General features: G+C 47.6%; 1 protein-coding gene across 1 annotated transcript in view; it reads left to right on the top strand.

Moving 5' to 3' along the window:
* GALNT17 (polypeptide N-acetylgalactosaminyltransferase 17) overlaps positions 1 to 13717 on the top strand; it is a gene marked incomplete at its 5' end in the record, with an annotated part of 214860 nt that overhangs the window by 77366 nt on the left and 123777 nt on the right. Inside the window, 3 exons of the mRNA XM_009645101.2 lie at positions 992 to 1158; positions 10125 to 10299; positions 13016 to 13213. Of these exons, the coding sequence (XP_009643396.1) occupies positions 992 to 1158; positions 10125 to 10299; positions 13016 to 13213 (540 nt within the window). The remainder of the gene's footprint in view (positions 1 to 991; positions 1159 to 10124; positions 10300 to 13015; positions 13214 to 13717) is intronic.

The following is a 13717-nucleotide window of genomic DNA, read 5'->3' as shown; positions in this document are numbered from 1 at the left end:
AAAGCTGGAGAGTTTGTTTAAATTGTTTGAAGTAGTTAGAGATCACCTGTTTGCTTTCTGCAAGTACTTTATTAAGGTTAGGCTTCTGGTTAGGATAGAGCGGCATTGAAACAATAGCTGTATCTTTTTGGGATCGATTCGTACTCCTCGGAGAGCCGTGGGTTACCTGGAAGACCTCTTCCACTTCGAGCTACCCTAGTTCTGCTGCATGGGTATCCTTGGTCTCAAGGTCTGGTGTATCGATGCAACGTGAACCTGTTGCTTGCCAGGGATGATGCTGGCTGTAGGCGACCTTGGGAGGTCCTTCCACTTCTGTCCCGCGCTGATACGCAGAAATTTGTCTAAGCAGATACCCAGCCCCAAAACCAGCTCCAGTTAAGCAATTACTCCTGAAACCCAGAGAGATGTTCACAAGTTTTTGTTTTTAATCTATCCTGGCTGTGACGTACAAAGACACCGGTTCATGGCAATGCTCTGCTGGGGTAGTTTGGAGACAGGAATGTGTTCAGAAGTATCTGCAAAGAGAGCTAAAACGTTTATTAAGACTATTTAACCAAGGGTCATTTCATATTCATTGTGTTCCAAAGCAAATGGGAAGAAAATTCGCAAGTGCCATTTAAGAACAAAGCTCATTTCTGAGCACCTATTAATCTTAGAACAGGAATGTGGAGTTTCACTTTAAACGCTAAAGCCATTTTCTTAGTGTCTCATGCCCACAGACATAGGTACACAGCCACGCAAACACAACCTCGGCTAAGTGAGCTCTGGGTTTGCCCCCTGCCCGTGGCGCGCTCGGAGCCCGGAGGATGCTCCCTGTTGCTGCTATCTCTTCCTAGACAGCGCTGCTGAAATTGGGCACAGGCAGCGAGAAAACGTGGCTGTGCAAAGCTGTGGGATGTCAGCCATCGTCCTGTGCTGAGTATTAAATGTGTTCCCGACTCGAAGCGCTGCACTGTGTGCTCTGCTAACCCCGTCTGTCTCTCTGCTACAGGTGCAAAGAGCTGAAATATGGTAAGGACCTACCCCAGATCTCCATCATCTTCATCTTCGTGAACGAAGCACTGTCGGTTATCCTGCGATCGGTGCACAGCGCTGTTAATCATACGCCAGCTCACCTCCTGAAGGAGATTATCCTCGTGGATGACAACAGCGATGAAGGTTAGCAGCGCTCAGATCTCCAAAACACCAGGAGGGTGTTTAATTTCTTAAAATCTTGTGAAGGAGCCATGCTGCTTTGGGAGCGGTGACGCTGCTGGGATGCGCACAGTGTGGGGTGGCAGGCATGCTGGCTGGCACACAGGTTTTCTCCAGCTTGTGTAGCAAAAAAAGGAACAGGATCCAAACAAAGTTAAATTCTGAGATATAATTATTGATTAACGCATAGCTGAAAGGTAGAAGGCTAAAGGAAACCAGAAAGCCATCTCACCTTTCTCTTCACAGTAGCATCTAGAAGGTCTGGTTTTAGGTGTATCCCTGTTCCTAACAATAACACCCTGGTTGTTGCAGAGATGCACCTCTAATGTTTACCACGGATTGAGGGATGAGAACCTGGAGCCTAGTGAGCTATTCTGCTTTGGCCCCTTGCAGTGGTGTTAAAGGAGAGGTTTTCTCTGTGTGTGCCTCAGTTTCCCTATCTGTAAAATAATGTCCCAGGCTTTATAAATGACTGGGACCCTGTAGAGGCCAGCCGCCTTCTTAAATTATGTTTTTGATATGAGAACAATAAGTAAAGAGGAAGGAGAGGAAACAAGCGCACCCAACCTGCTCAAGTCAGGCTGTGACAAATCGGGGAGGGCGATGTTAGGTTTTCCACATTACATACGTGTGTCGTTTGGTTCAACCTGCTCTCAGTCCCTGTTCCAATACCTTCCCTTCTGCCTTTTAATAACACAAAGCTGCAGGAGGTGGTTTCATGTGGAAGTATTTTCAGACTCTTGATTCTTCCAGGATTTGTTTTTCCCTGCACACAGTTGGATAAGGTCATTAGGGTAGTTAAAATCTTCATGAAGAACAGCAAATGGTTAAGTTACTTTGATTACTGCCTTCTTTATTTGTACTGCATGCTTTTAATGTTATTTTAAAAAATAATAGACGTGCTGTGGATGCCGCGATCAAAAGGGAAGAACAGAGAGGGTGCAGGACGTGGAGAGCTCATTTCCAGAGGGAGCCTGAGAGGTTGCTCGTCTGTCTGCAATGAGATGAGATGGTATACAGCAAGCTACTCAAGGCTGTAAAAATAGGCACTCAAATACCACAGTAATGAGCACCATAGAAAGCTGATGAATTATAATTACCAGTAAAAGAAACAGGAGGGCAGCTCCTCAGCTGATGGAAATCACAGCAGCTCGAATGCAAAAGCTAGGATGATGTGCACCAGTGAAGCCATGGGATTTCAGAGCTGGAACTGTTTGGCTGGTGAAGTGAAAGTGCAGGTGATCTGCAGTGTTTAGCATTGCCCAGTACTTAGAGGGTTCGAAATACCAAAATGAAATGCTGCTTCTCCAAATTTTACCATATCAATGGGGTTGAAGAGAAGAATGCTCTTTAAAAGAGAGCCCATTGTTAATAATTATTGAGCTGCTCTACCCATCGCCATGCACAAAAAAGTATGTTTCTAAACAGCCTCCACCCATCATTCAGTATGCAGCACCAAGGCTAATATTGAGTCAAGTGCTCTGGAGACTCTATTGAGAGGCACAGGACAATGAAATAAATCCTTTCAAAAAGCATCGCACCCCCAATAAGCTGAGACTGCAGCTGGCAGCGAGGATGCAGAATGAAATCTCTTCATCTGCTGCTGAGATTGCAAGGCACCGTCTTCCCTGGCTGTTTGCTGCAAGGGCTGGGCCAGTACTGGTGGGGTCTGGTGGTGGGGCTGGATGGTGGCAGGGTGTTGGCAGGGCAGTGAGGCGGGTGGCCAGGCTTGTAGCATGCTCAAGCACTTCCAGCTCTGGGGTTTCCTCTTTGTGCCTGTTTTTGCAGGCTGACTGAACTGCCTGGGTTGTGTTGCAGTGCCTTGCGGCATCCGCCGCTCCAGGGAGGCAGGTGCAGGTAGATGACCTAAATTGAGGGATAAATTCGTACATCATGTGTGGGAGGTGAGACAGTCCCAGCCTCCTCGCACACCTACGCAATGTGCACTCTGCATCCCACCAAGAGGATGCTTTGATTGCATCAGGAACGTGAGCGTCCAGGGGCCCTAGTGACGGGCCAGGGTTGTACTGAGGGTTGTTCAACACCTGATCACCAAGGTGGCTCTGTCCTCAAAAACCTTGCAATGGAAGCACACAAGGAGAGTGAGTGTAGGGGACAAGGCGCTGCTGTTAGCCGGTAGGGTTAGTTAGTAATGTCAGTACTATGCTGTGGAATCTTTGTAGGCATCACGACAAATGAGATTTTTAAGGAGGGATTTGAAGGAAGATAATGAGGTAACTTGGCAGATGTTTATGGAGAGCTCCTCCCAAGCGTGTAATGATCTAGTTTTCTCATGTAAAAGAATTGATACAAACCAGAACGTATCTCTGGGACCCATGCATTCACACTCTGCATTGTCAAGGAGCTTCAATGACAGCAAAGAATTATTAATGGCAATAACGTTGTTGTATACTTCCCACTAATGCTAAGAAATAATTATGAGCAGCAATAGCAACATCACGTAGTTGATGCGTTGGATATTACAAACAAAGTCGTTGTAACATATGGATTTGGTTTCTACAGGAAAATAATTACAGGAAAATAGTTTCTCATGAGCTCTAAGATTTAGAGATGAAGCCTGGAGGATTAAGTGCTGGTGTCGAGCAGAGGATGGGGTTGTGTGGGTGCGACTTTGGTGGCTCTGATTGAACAGGAGAAGGAGCTGGAGCCTGAGCAAAGCCTTTGGGCTCAGTTTTATACACCTGAAAGACGGCTGACCTTTGGGTTGGCCCTTGGCTCAAAACCAGTAGCTGTGCTGCACCCTGGTGGGTTGCCAGAAGCAGCTTCTGGGAAAGTTGCTAAAGGCTCATGGAAAGTCCCTGGCTCAGGGCTGCAGCCGGAGGGGTTTCTGTGTAGATTTTGTCAGGGAGCGCTTTCTACACAGGCGTGAAGAGGAAATACAGCTTATATGGGTAATTGAAGAACAAAGCATGTTCTCAAACCAAATACTAAAAGACCTCTGGGATTTCCATGTCAACTTCAAGTTTTAAAATTAGTCCCAGGGATGGAGGCAAGAACTGCATACCCCGGGCAGCCCTGGCTGTTGTTTGCCTTTCAGGTAGACCACAAACGCATTATGTGGGCACGATCAAAACCTTTTGGTGTTTTGTAGTTTTCAGAGTGGAACAAACTGCTTCTGAAGACTGATTAGGCACTTCTTCCTTTTATCTGTTGTAATGCGGTATGTACGACACCACTGCACAGCATAAAAGGATGCAATCAGAGATTAAAAGTTAATAAATATGGTCATTCTGATTCTTTGTATCTGAGCTGTAAATAGATAAAAGATACCAACGTATTATAGTGTGTGTGTGGGGAGAAATCCCTTCTTGAAGGCAAAAGCTTGGGGAGTTGTAGTTTGAACCCCTTGCTCCCTTGAGCTGCGCATTACACTTCATAAAGACTTTTTTGGAGTCTGCTTTTGTTTGTGTTTGTTGCAGGGGTGTAATTACAAAGCCAGGGTGCAGGTTGTGTTTCTGAGTGATAACATGTTTCCTGGGTTGTTGGAGGGATGCAGCGCTGTGCCCCTGAGATGTTACGTTATCTTGCAGCTGCACACTTTGTCTGAGTCTGTTGCTTAATCATCACCTGCTTTTCTTTTTTGCTGTCTGTCTTTTAGTGTTTTTAATCTGGGATAATATCTCTTTGAAAAGCAAACCTCTCAGTATAAAAGAAAACCTTTGGATAGAAGCCTGCTTAAAGGACCTGGCTACACTGGGGGAGACATGCTACGGGTTGTAATTTACCTTGGTGTAACGTATTAGCTGTGACTTGATGTATCGCTTTCTTGTTTTGCAGCTCATTTCAACAGCAACAACAGCGGTTCGTGCATGCTCTCCTGGGAGCTGGCTCGCTTGTGTTCCGTGTGTGTGTTTAGAGGAAGGTTTTAACAGTATTGCAAGAAGCTGAGTCACATCTCAGATCTTCCTAGGCGCTGGTCCAGCCCAAGTGCCTAATTATTCCAGTTGCTCAAACTGAAGACGGGTTGCTTAATTGCAGCTGACCTGGTGCTGTCCCAGGGATGTTCAGGTCTGAGGCTTTCAGGCCCTGCCAAGGTGTGGAGGAGAGCAGCAGACCTCCTTGGTTTGTCTCTATTTGGCTTTTGCTGAACCAAGCGAAGCAAAGATTTGCAGCCAAATGCACCTAGTGGGACCAGCTCTGCCTGTAACCCTGTATGAGAAATGATTCATGCACCTGCTCCCCTTTTCACAGTTTCCTCTTCAGTATTTGCAAGCAAACATCAAAAGCTTTGGCGAGTCACCTGGCTCTGAGTCTCGCTGCAAAAATTCTCATATTCGTTTATTGCCCGTTGAAGGAGTTTCTTTTGTGAGTTCGTGCTGCAGAAATCCAACCCGTGATAGCTTTGGTGTTTCAGAGGGGCGAGAGCGTGGGACAAGGGAGTGCTGGTGTCCCCCGTGGCCCTGGAACACTCTCAATGCTTGCTCCAGTGTCCTTCAGCTTTCAGTGTTCCTGATAACAGCCTTGGGCTCTGTAGACTTTTCCCAGCCAGCTCAGCCTGACAAACACAACTGTGTTTTCTTTAGGGGTGTAGAGGATGTGCAGTTCACTCCCTAGGACCACCTGTTCATTGTTGTATAAGAAATTGTCTACTGTTGGTCGATCCTTGAGCTCCTCTGGTGCCATTGGTCTTGGCTCCTTTCTTTCTGTGGCACCAGGCAGTTTCCACCTTTAGTTCTGGGGACTTCAACAGGATTTGGGGAGAGTTGGGCAGGATCCATGGTGTGGACCACTGAGCAGTGGATGCTCCTGTGGTTACTTTTGGGGTAAAGGCTGTGATGTGGTTACTTTTAGTGGCATCAGGTGGTTCAGTTTCCCTGGCAGGCCTGTTGCCCAGAAGGCTCATGTGGGTGACTGAATACTTTGAAGTAGGTGACATAAGTCATTGCAGCTGGCAGATGGGTTTTTTTAATAGAGCAACAGGTGTGTTGGATTCTTGTTCCTTGGACTTGCCCTTAAGTGAAGATCGGCATGGACAGATGGAGAACAAACAGCAGGACTGAAAGTGAACCTGCTGGCGTTTTCAGTAGGGTTTCTCTCTGCAAATTTTCCCTGCGAGTAGCTCATGTGATGGCAAAGAACAAAATTTCACAAATACCTCCGTGTGCACTGATTGCATCCCTGATAAACATGACTTAGGAATACATGGGGGTGCTCTGAAGGATGGTCCAGTAGGATTCCGCAAAGGATGCGAGTGTGTGTGGGGGATGTGCCATAGGGTGCAGAAGAAAAAGGAGTCTCTAGATTCCGTTGCAGTGCTTAGTTTGGATCAAATTACTGGGTGAGTAGCCCATGTAGATCCACTCACTCGGATACCTCATGAGTGTGTGGCCTAAAGAAGTGCTCCTTTGGTTAGGAAGGATGAAGATGAGCTGGGGAGCCACTGCTCTGCTCCCATCTTGGCTCCTGACTTTTTGTCAGTAGGTTGCATCCAGAGTTTCAGTTTATGAGCACTGGGCTGATTATCACGCTAAAATCGTTGTTGGCTCAGTATCGAGTGGATATTCTCATTTTCAGCAATGAGCTGAAGGGGCGAAAGCACCACTAGGGCGCTGTGCAAGGCAGAGGTGAGGAGAAAGGCAGCAAGGTGTCTGAACTGCGAGATGCTTTCACCCCTGCTGTCGTTTGCATGAAGTCCTGAAAACAGCAGATCCAAAGGCCAGGTTGCCAGTTTGTGTGAAAGCTGACTCCCTTAAGTGAGGGGATCTGCTATTGTCCATTAGTGCAAGTCATTTAATTCCTGGCATGTCACTTCAGACCTCCCAGCCTTCTTATTGCAGCTCTGGGACGTGCTGCAAAGATACAACAGTTGGGGATGAAACATTTCTTAAGTTAATATGACAGACGAAAAGCTTTGCTACTACTGACCTTAACGCAACAGCTCTCTGCATCTTCAGCCTGGAGCCCCATGTTCTGGCAACGCGTGTCAGAGCCGCCACGAGTTGTTTTCCTGTTATGCTAATGGCGCTCGATGGAGCGACTGCCGAGTGAAGGAAAACACAGGGTAAAATTAGGAATGGCTTCAGATGACTTGGATTAAGATGAGATTGCTGAGTGAGTTGTGATTTCCAACCCACCGTAGTTCCCGTGGAGGGAGCTGAGGACGTCTGGTGCCACAGGATCGGCATCCACGGGACCTGGGGAGCTCTGGCAGTGCGGCTGAGCCGGCGCTGGGGTTCCCACTTAGGCCTTTCGACACAGCCGTGTCGGTCCTGCGCATGGGTGAGGGGAGACCTGGGCCGAGGCTTGCTTGATACTTGAATGGGAGTTTTGCAGAGTGTTCCCGGAGACTGGCATTTCACTTCTGTTACCTAATACCAGATTTTCCACACCTGCATTTCTGGATGCGCTGAGAAATGAAATACAAAGCGCACCCCATCCCTGTGCCTGCTGGCTGGATGCCCGGCTGAGTGCCAAGTATGTATTTCATAACACCAAACCAGCGCTCAGCAGCCGCTGTGCACCATCCCCTCCTCCTCCTGCAGAGCTGCAGACCAGCTCAGAAAGGCGAGAGACTGGCAAAGGCTGGCACAGATGTGCAGCTATCCATCCTCTCCGTTAGGGCTTGCACAGGCACGTAAGGGAAGTGAATTCTCACCCACAAGGTGTGTGCTGTGGGCTGAGCCAAACTGGGAGGGCAGGCAGGGAGCAAACCCCCAAAAATCTGTGCAAGGTTGTACAGGAAGCCCTTAGCGGAGAGGGGGCCTGCAACCACAGTTCTCATGTCTGGTTAACGCTGTCCTCTCTCTTGAGTGTTTCTACACTTGGGTTGCAGCCTCCTAGGGATGCTTGTAGCACGCGTTGCAGGCAGGAGAGGGGCCCTCTGGCCTCTGCTGATGAATGGAGGGGTGGGTTAGAATGATGCTACTCATGAGCATCTTCTCCACCAGCTCTCTGTGGTCACCTTGTGCCGTTTCACAGGTGCATGGGTGTGCTGTGCTGGCCTTCGTGCTCTCAGCGGATCAGTTCTTTGCCTGTTGGCATCCAGCATCCTTTCCAAAAAGGGGAGGATGCCGCTGTGGCTCCCCGGGGGATTCTGACAAGCTGCCTGTTACACAGCATGGTGGGCATAGGAATCTCTCAGGCTTCACCCTTCACTGCCTTTGAGACATGACGTTAGAATTCTTCCCTGTCTTGCTGGAGCTATACGCTCCTTCAAGCTGCTCAAACAATTCCCGTGAAGATTTTTCCTGTTTTCCTTCAACTGAGATTAAAACTCCAATTTGAAAATGGTTTTAATTGCTCAGTCTAGCCTGTAATGCCGTGGCCTGCAGCATTGCTCACTTACCTTGACAAAAAAACCTGAGATGCCGCTGCTATGCTTGTGGAGCTTCATCTGTCAAATAATCTGTGTCTCTGTCTCCTTAAAACCAGTTGGAAGAGTTGTTGTCTCCATAAAATATTGGTTTTTCTCTGAGTGGCTCAGCACGAAATGGAAGTTGCTGAGTTGTGTATGTATGTGATGCAGATGCTTTGAGTTGAGGAAGGGGTTCATTTGCTTTATTCTTTTTATTCCCACTTCAGCATAAAAGAGAAATGAGACTTGGGAAATTGATACGTGGGGGGAACCATCCCAGGAAGGCAAGCTGAAGAAAGCACGTTTTATGTGCTTGGAAGAAGGCATGGAAGGGAAGGGAACACATAATCCCTTTTCCTTTGATGATTTCTTGGGCTAAGCCCAGCAGATGGGACTTGCTGCTTCCTCTTTTGCTCTCCAGTGCTGTATTCCCTTCATAGAGGAACCCACGGGTGCTCACATGTCTCAAATATTTTACCATGTGGATTACCTTAATGGTGACTTTATTTTTTTCTTTTTCTTTCTGGACTATAATTTGGGGTCGCGGACCAGATCTTAATTTTCTGCTGTCCTGGAGCCTCCTAGGGATAAAAGACAGTCTAAGGAACTGCTTTCATGGTGTTAAGAGTCCATGCTGGTACACAGCGGTATTGCTTAGCTTTTGCAGAGCACTTCTCATCAGTAGATTTTCATGCATTTAACTGATGCACCAGGATGTAAAAGGGCCAAGGTTTCTGGCAGAGCGCTAGTGCTTTTCCAAGTTGTTGAAAAAACATACTCGTACTTACCCCTTGTTGTAACCTTTCATATGCTTCCACGTTCAAAGTCCTGTGTGTCTTCCATGCTCATACTTGTAGCCATCAAAAGGTTTAATGCTCGTATGGACTGTGGGCTGACAGATCCGTTATGTCCTCGGCTGCAGCACATACACAGGCTGAGACAGCATAATTAAATGATCTGTGATTTCCTGTGCACGGAAGATACACGGTATGCGCATCGTTTGAATGAAACCAAAAATCTCTCAGATCCTTCCATAAAAGCAAGGGGGGATTTCAACTTTCCTAGCAGCAAAGCTTGGAAAACATACAGCACCTGCCCAGACTGTGGTAGTGAGGCGGAGTAGAAAGGGTAGAGAAGCTCATACACAGTTTTGAGGTCCTCTAAGTTACTTCAGATGGGTTCTGCAGCATCTCTAGCAATCCATTCGCTTAAAATCTCCCATCAGAAATGCAGAGCACTAGGGTTTGGTATCCGCGGGTGACTTCTTTCCATTCTTGTCTTTCAGTGGGGTGATGCCCAGGTATTGCAAGGCAATCTAGCTGGCCTCTTGCTGCCGCCCTTTGCCTCTGAAGATGGCATTTGGGTTTCTTAGTCGTCCAACAGCAATGTGGTTTTGGCAACCTTGAATTTCTTTTGTAAGGGTTGTGGTCAGTCCACTGTCAGGTGGTCTTTCGCAAGTCAGCACTGATTGACCCTAAATGCTCACATCCCTCCCAGCAGTGTTCAGAGATGTGTGGCTCCAGTAAGTTTTCCTCGTATCCATCAATAAAGTGGGTTTGTTTTAGATGAAAACTGTTGCACCTTTTCAATGAGTTCTCTGGCACTTCTTCTCTAGAGGAACTGAAGGCGCCGCTAGAAGAATACGTCAATAAACGATACCCAGGGCTCGTGAAGGTGGTGCGCAACCAGAAGAGGGAAGGCCTGATCCGAGCTCGTATTGAAGGCTGGAAAGCTGCCACTGGCCAGATCACTGGATTTTTTGATGCTCACGTGGAGTTCACTGCCGGCTGGTAGGTGCTTGACCTCAAGGTTGTACTTAGAGTGAGTGTGATGCATTAAACAAGGGACAGTCCATAGTTTTGTACGGATGTGTTTGAAAGCAAGTCCCCTGTTTTGTTATTAATCCTGTCTTCCTTCTGTACTGAATGGCCACCAATGAGTTATGATGGGAAGATACAAGGAAAACCTTTCCTTGCCCTTGTTTTCTGTCATCGTTTTCTATTCCCTCTTTTTATGCATGCATACTCCCCTGCCCCCCGTTTATATTTTTCAGGTTGGTTTCCCATTCCCTTAGCATTGAGTAATTTCTCTAAGTTTAAAAAAGCCCAGACAGCAAGGGATTGAAAGAGGCGGTGTTTCCTGCTTCCTTTGCAGCTGGATCCCACTGGGGAAGGCTTAGATGTTTTAGATTGATTTGTTTCTTCTGCAGCCAGGGTAAGTGCAGAGGTGCAGAAGCATGGAAGGTGTTTCTGAAGGATTTTTTTTTTTTCCTGAGATTCAAAACAGTTGAGTTGAAGTGGCTTAAGTTTCGGGCTAGATCATGAGAGGAGCCTGAGAGTGATTTTGATTTTTTTTTTTTTTTTTTTTTTTTTCCTCTGACCAAGTGTAAAAAGGAAATGGTCCATGTTAAGAAAAGCAGAGGTAGAAGAAGCTAACTTGCGTCTAATCTGAACAGAGAGTAACATCCACAAGAAACATGCTTTAGCAGCTGCAAACAAAGAGTTCTGTGCAGTTATTGAATTCTTTGTAGTGACAACGCAGCTGAAGGGAGTCTTTAAGAGCTGTTTCTTATGGTGATATCTGTATTCCCGGCTAAACGTTCCTCTCTTCAGGTCATTAGGTCCTCACACCTGATTTTATTGACACACAGAGGAAGCTCCCATTTACTGAGCTCTCAAAACAGCTTTTGTAGGAGAGCGAGCTTTTCTGCAGTGAGGGCTTGACCCTCTCTGGGGTTATGTGCCCTCTGCAGTGGCTGGAGGCAAAGAGCTGCCAGTTGCTCCTTGTGTTGGCAGCCTGAGCCCTGCTGATCAGCGGCTCTTGGGCTGCAGAGGTGAGGCTGAGCACACCCCCCGCTCTGAACACATTTGAATGTCCCAGAGATGAATTTTGTAGCTATAGATTCCTCAAACTGCGTACCAAGGGAAAAAAAGACCCTTGAGATAGTCTCCAAGAATTTACTCTGTTCTGCCCAGTGACGTGTTGGTTTGGATTTGGGGGAAGTTTGGACTAAGTAAAGCATGGTTAAACAAAACACATCCTTCATGGCCTGTCTTTACAGAAGGGAAGTTTTTGAGCTGGGTTTCCCACCCTGTGGATTGTGTTTTCATGCAGGATGTCTACCCATGTGTGGCAGCATGGGAATCTGCGCCCAGTTACCCTGCGGGCGCACATTGGAGCTTTATATGGGATAACTATGCAGGTGGAACAGAAGTCTGTGCGAGCAGCCACGTTGTGGCAAACCGGTGCCACTAACCATAGCCTAGGAAAGCATGTACGGGCAGGGCTAGCAGGTACGATATTCCTTCAGAGTATGCTACCCAAATCCAGCAATTTGCAGATGGGAGGCAGACACAGCTTCCATGCATTTAATGGCCCTCACTGCATTTCTCATGAGTTCTTTCCTGTTGTCTGTTGAGCCCATGTAAACTTCAGGCATTCGCAGCATCCCTGGGCAAAGGTGCTCCACAGCTTACCTGCCCACTGTGGAAAGAGCGAAGTCTTTGTTCTCCACCTTGAGCCTGTTTCTTTTGATGGTCCATAGTTCTTATATGGAAAGAGCCTCCAGGTGGTCATGGAGCACCTTCTCTGAGCTGCTGCTGGCTGTACCCCTGGCCCATACTGCAAAGCTGGCCCTTGGTTAATGTCTGATTTCATTGCTACCTTAGTAAAGATGTCAGGGAAGCTCTGTTCAAAAACATGAACATTCTGAAAATTAAAAAGTTCAGAATATGGCATTATTACTGAATAATGCTTTTTTAAAACAGCCCACCAGAGCAACCGTGGCATACTAGCTCTGCAGGAAAAGATAAGGTCCAGTTTCAGAGGCTTTAATTCATTTCCACAGCTTAACGCCTTAGTTTGTGGCAGCAGTCCTTTCCTCGTGCTGATAGCTTCAGCTGCTCCGTGGATTTGTGTGGGCAGTTGTGTAGGAGAGAGCTAAAACTCCCCAGACCTCGGGGGCTGCGGCTACCTGAGCTCTGTGCCAGGCAGCTGGCCCCAATGCTCTGATGGCAGCTCCACGCAACGGATGTGTCCAGGTGGGAAATCCCATCAAGTGGAAGCACTGAAGCCTCTTGTAGCATCTCCCTTGTGGCTGACAAAGCTTGGCAAGCCTTTCAGAAATAACCTCTTAAACTTGGCAGCGTGAGTGCTTTGCCTCTCTCTGTGATTTCTGTGCTGATGAAAGCAGGTGTGAGTGGAAGGGTGAGGCGGAGGCTGGTGTGTTGCTGGTGTCTGGGTTACTGGCTGACTCCCCGAGGAGCCTCATGCCAGTCTCTGGGCTCCTCGGGCTGGGTTTTGCTGTATCTCTCTGAGGGCGTGATGCCACTTGTGAATGGGAGCAGTGAGGAGTCCACGTGATTCCTTTCTGGATACTGAATGGTGACAAGAACGCCTGTTTTCTTACCCCCGTTTAAGTGTACAAGCTGTACAAAAGCTACCCTGCCCATCTGCAAGCTATAGGAGAAATTAACGGTCTCTTCCTGCACTTTTTTTACCACTCAGGGCTGAGCCGGTACTTTCCCGAATTCAGGAAAATCGGAGAAGGGTCATTCTTCCCTCCATAGACAACATCAAGCAGGACAACTTCGAGGTGCAGCGTTACGAGAACTCTGCCCACGGGTACAGCTGGGAGCTGTGGTGCATGTACATCAGCCCCCCCAAGGACTGGTGGGATGCCGGAGACCCCTCGCTGCCCATCAGGTACGTCGCAGAGCCCGGGGCTGCTTGCCCTCCACCAGTGAGGTGCAATGAAGTGATGCAGAAAGGTAAAGCGAGGAAGCCAGGCTACAGGGGTTGGGTGTAGCATCACAGCACGAGCCAGCTGTGACACAAGCCTGGAGGGGTTTTGGTAGGGTGAAGGGATTTGGAAAGGGGTATTATTCGGTAACAATATGCAAAACCACAGGGCAAGTATAGGGACTGTGTAGATTTGTACAGCCTTACGTTTAACTGCGTATGACAGAGTCGCTTTACCTTAATTACAGTGTTAAGTTTTTGCAAATCATAAGGAATGGGGTTATTATTCCTGTGTAATGAACTGAGCGTGAATTCATGAATTACAGCACTGTTGTTTCTTCAATAAGAAGTACATCTCCTCTCAGGGCAAACTTTGTAATAATATATCTTAGGTTGTTCTAACGCTTCAGCTTGCAGGGTCGACTGCTCTGAAATGTTGCCCCAGCCCCTCTGGGTGTGGGACAAGCC

The sequence above is a fragment of the Egretta garzetta genome, unplaced genomic scaffold (assembly GCF_000687185.1).
Source record: "Egretta garzetta isolate BGI_Z169 unplaced genomic scaffold, ASM68718v1 scaffold108, whole genome shotgun sequence".
NCBI classification, from domain to species: domain Eukaryota; kingdom Metazoa; phylum Chordata; class Aves; order Pelecaniformes; family Ardeidae; genus Egretta; species Egretta garzetta.
The sequence above is the reverse complement of the archived record's forward strand: the minus strand, read 5'-3'. Positions and strand labels throughout refer to the sequence as shown.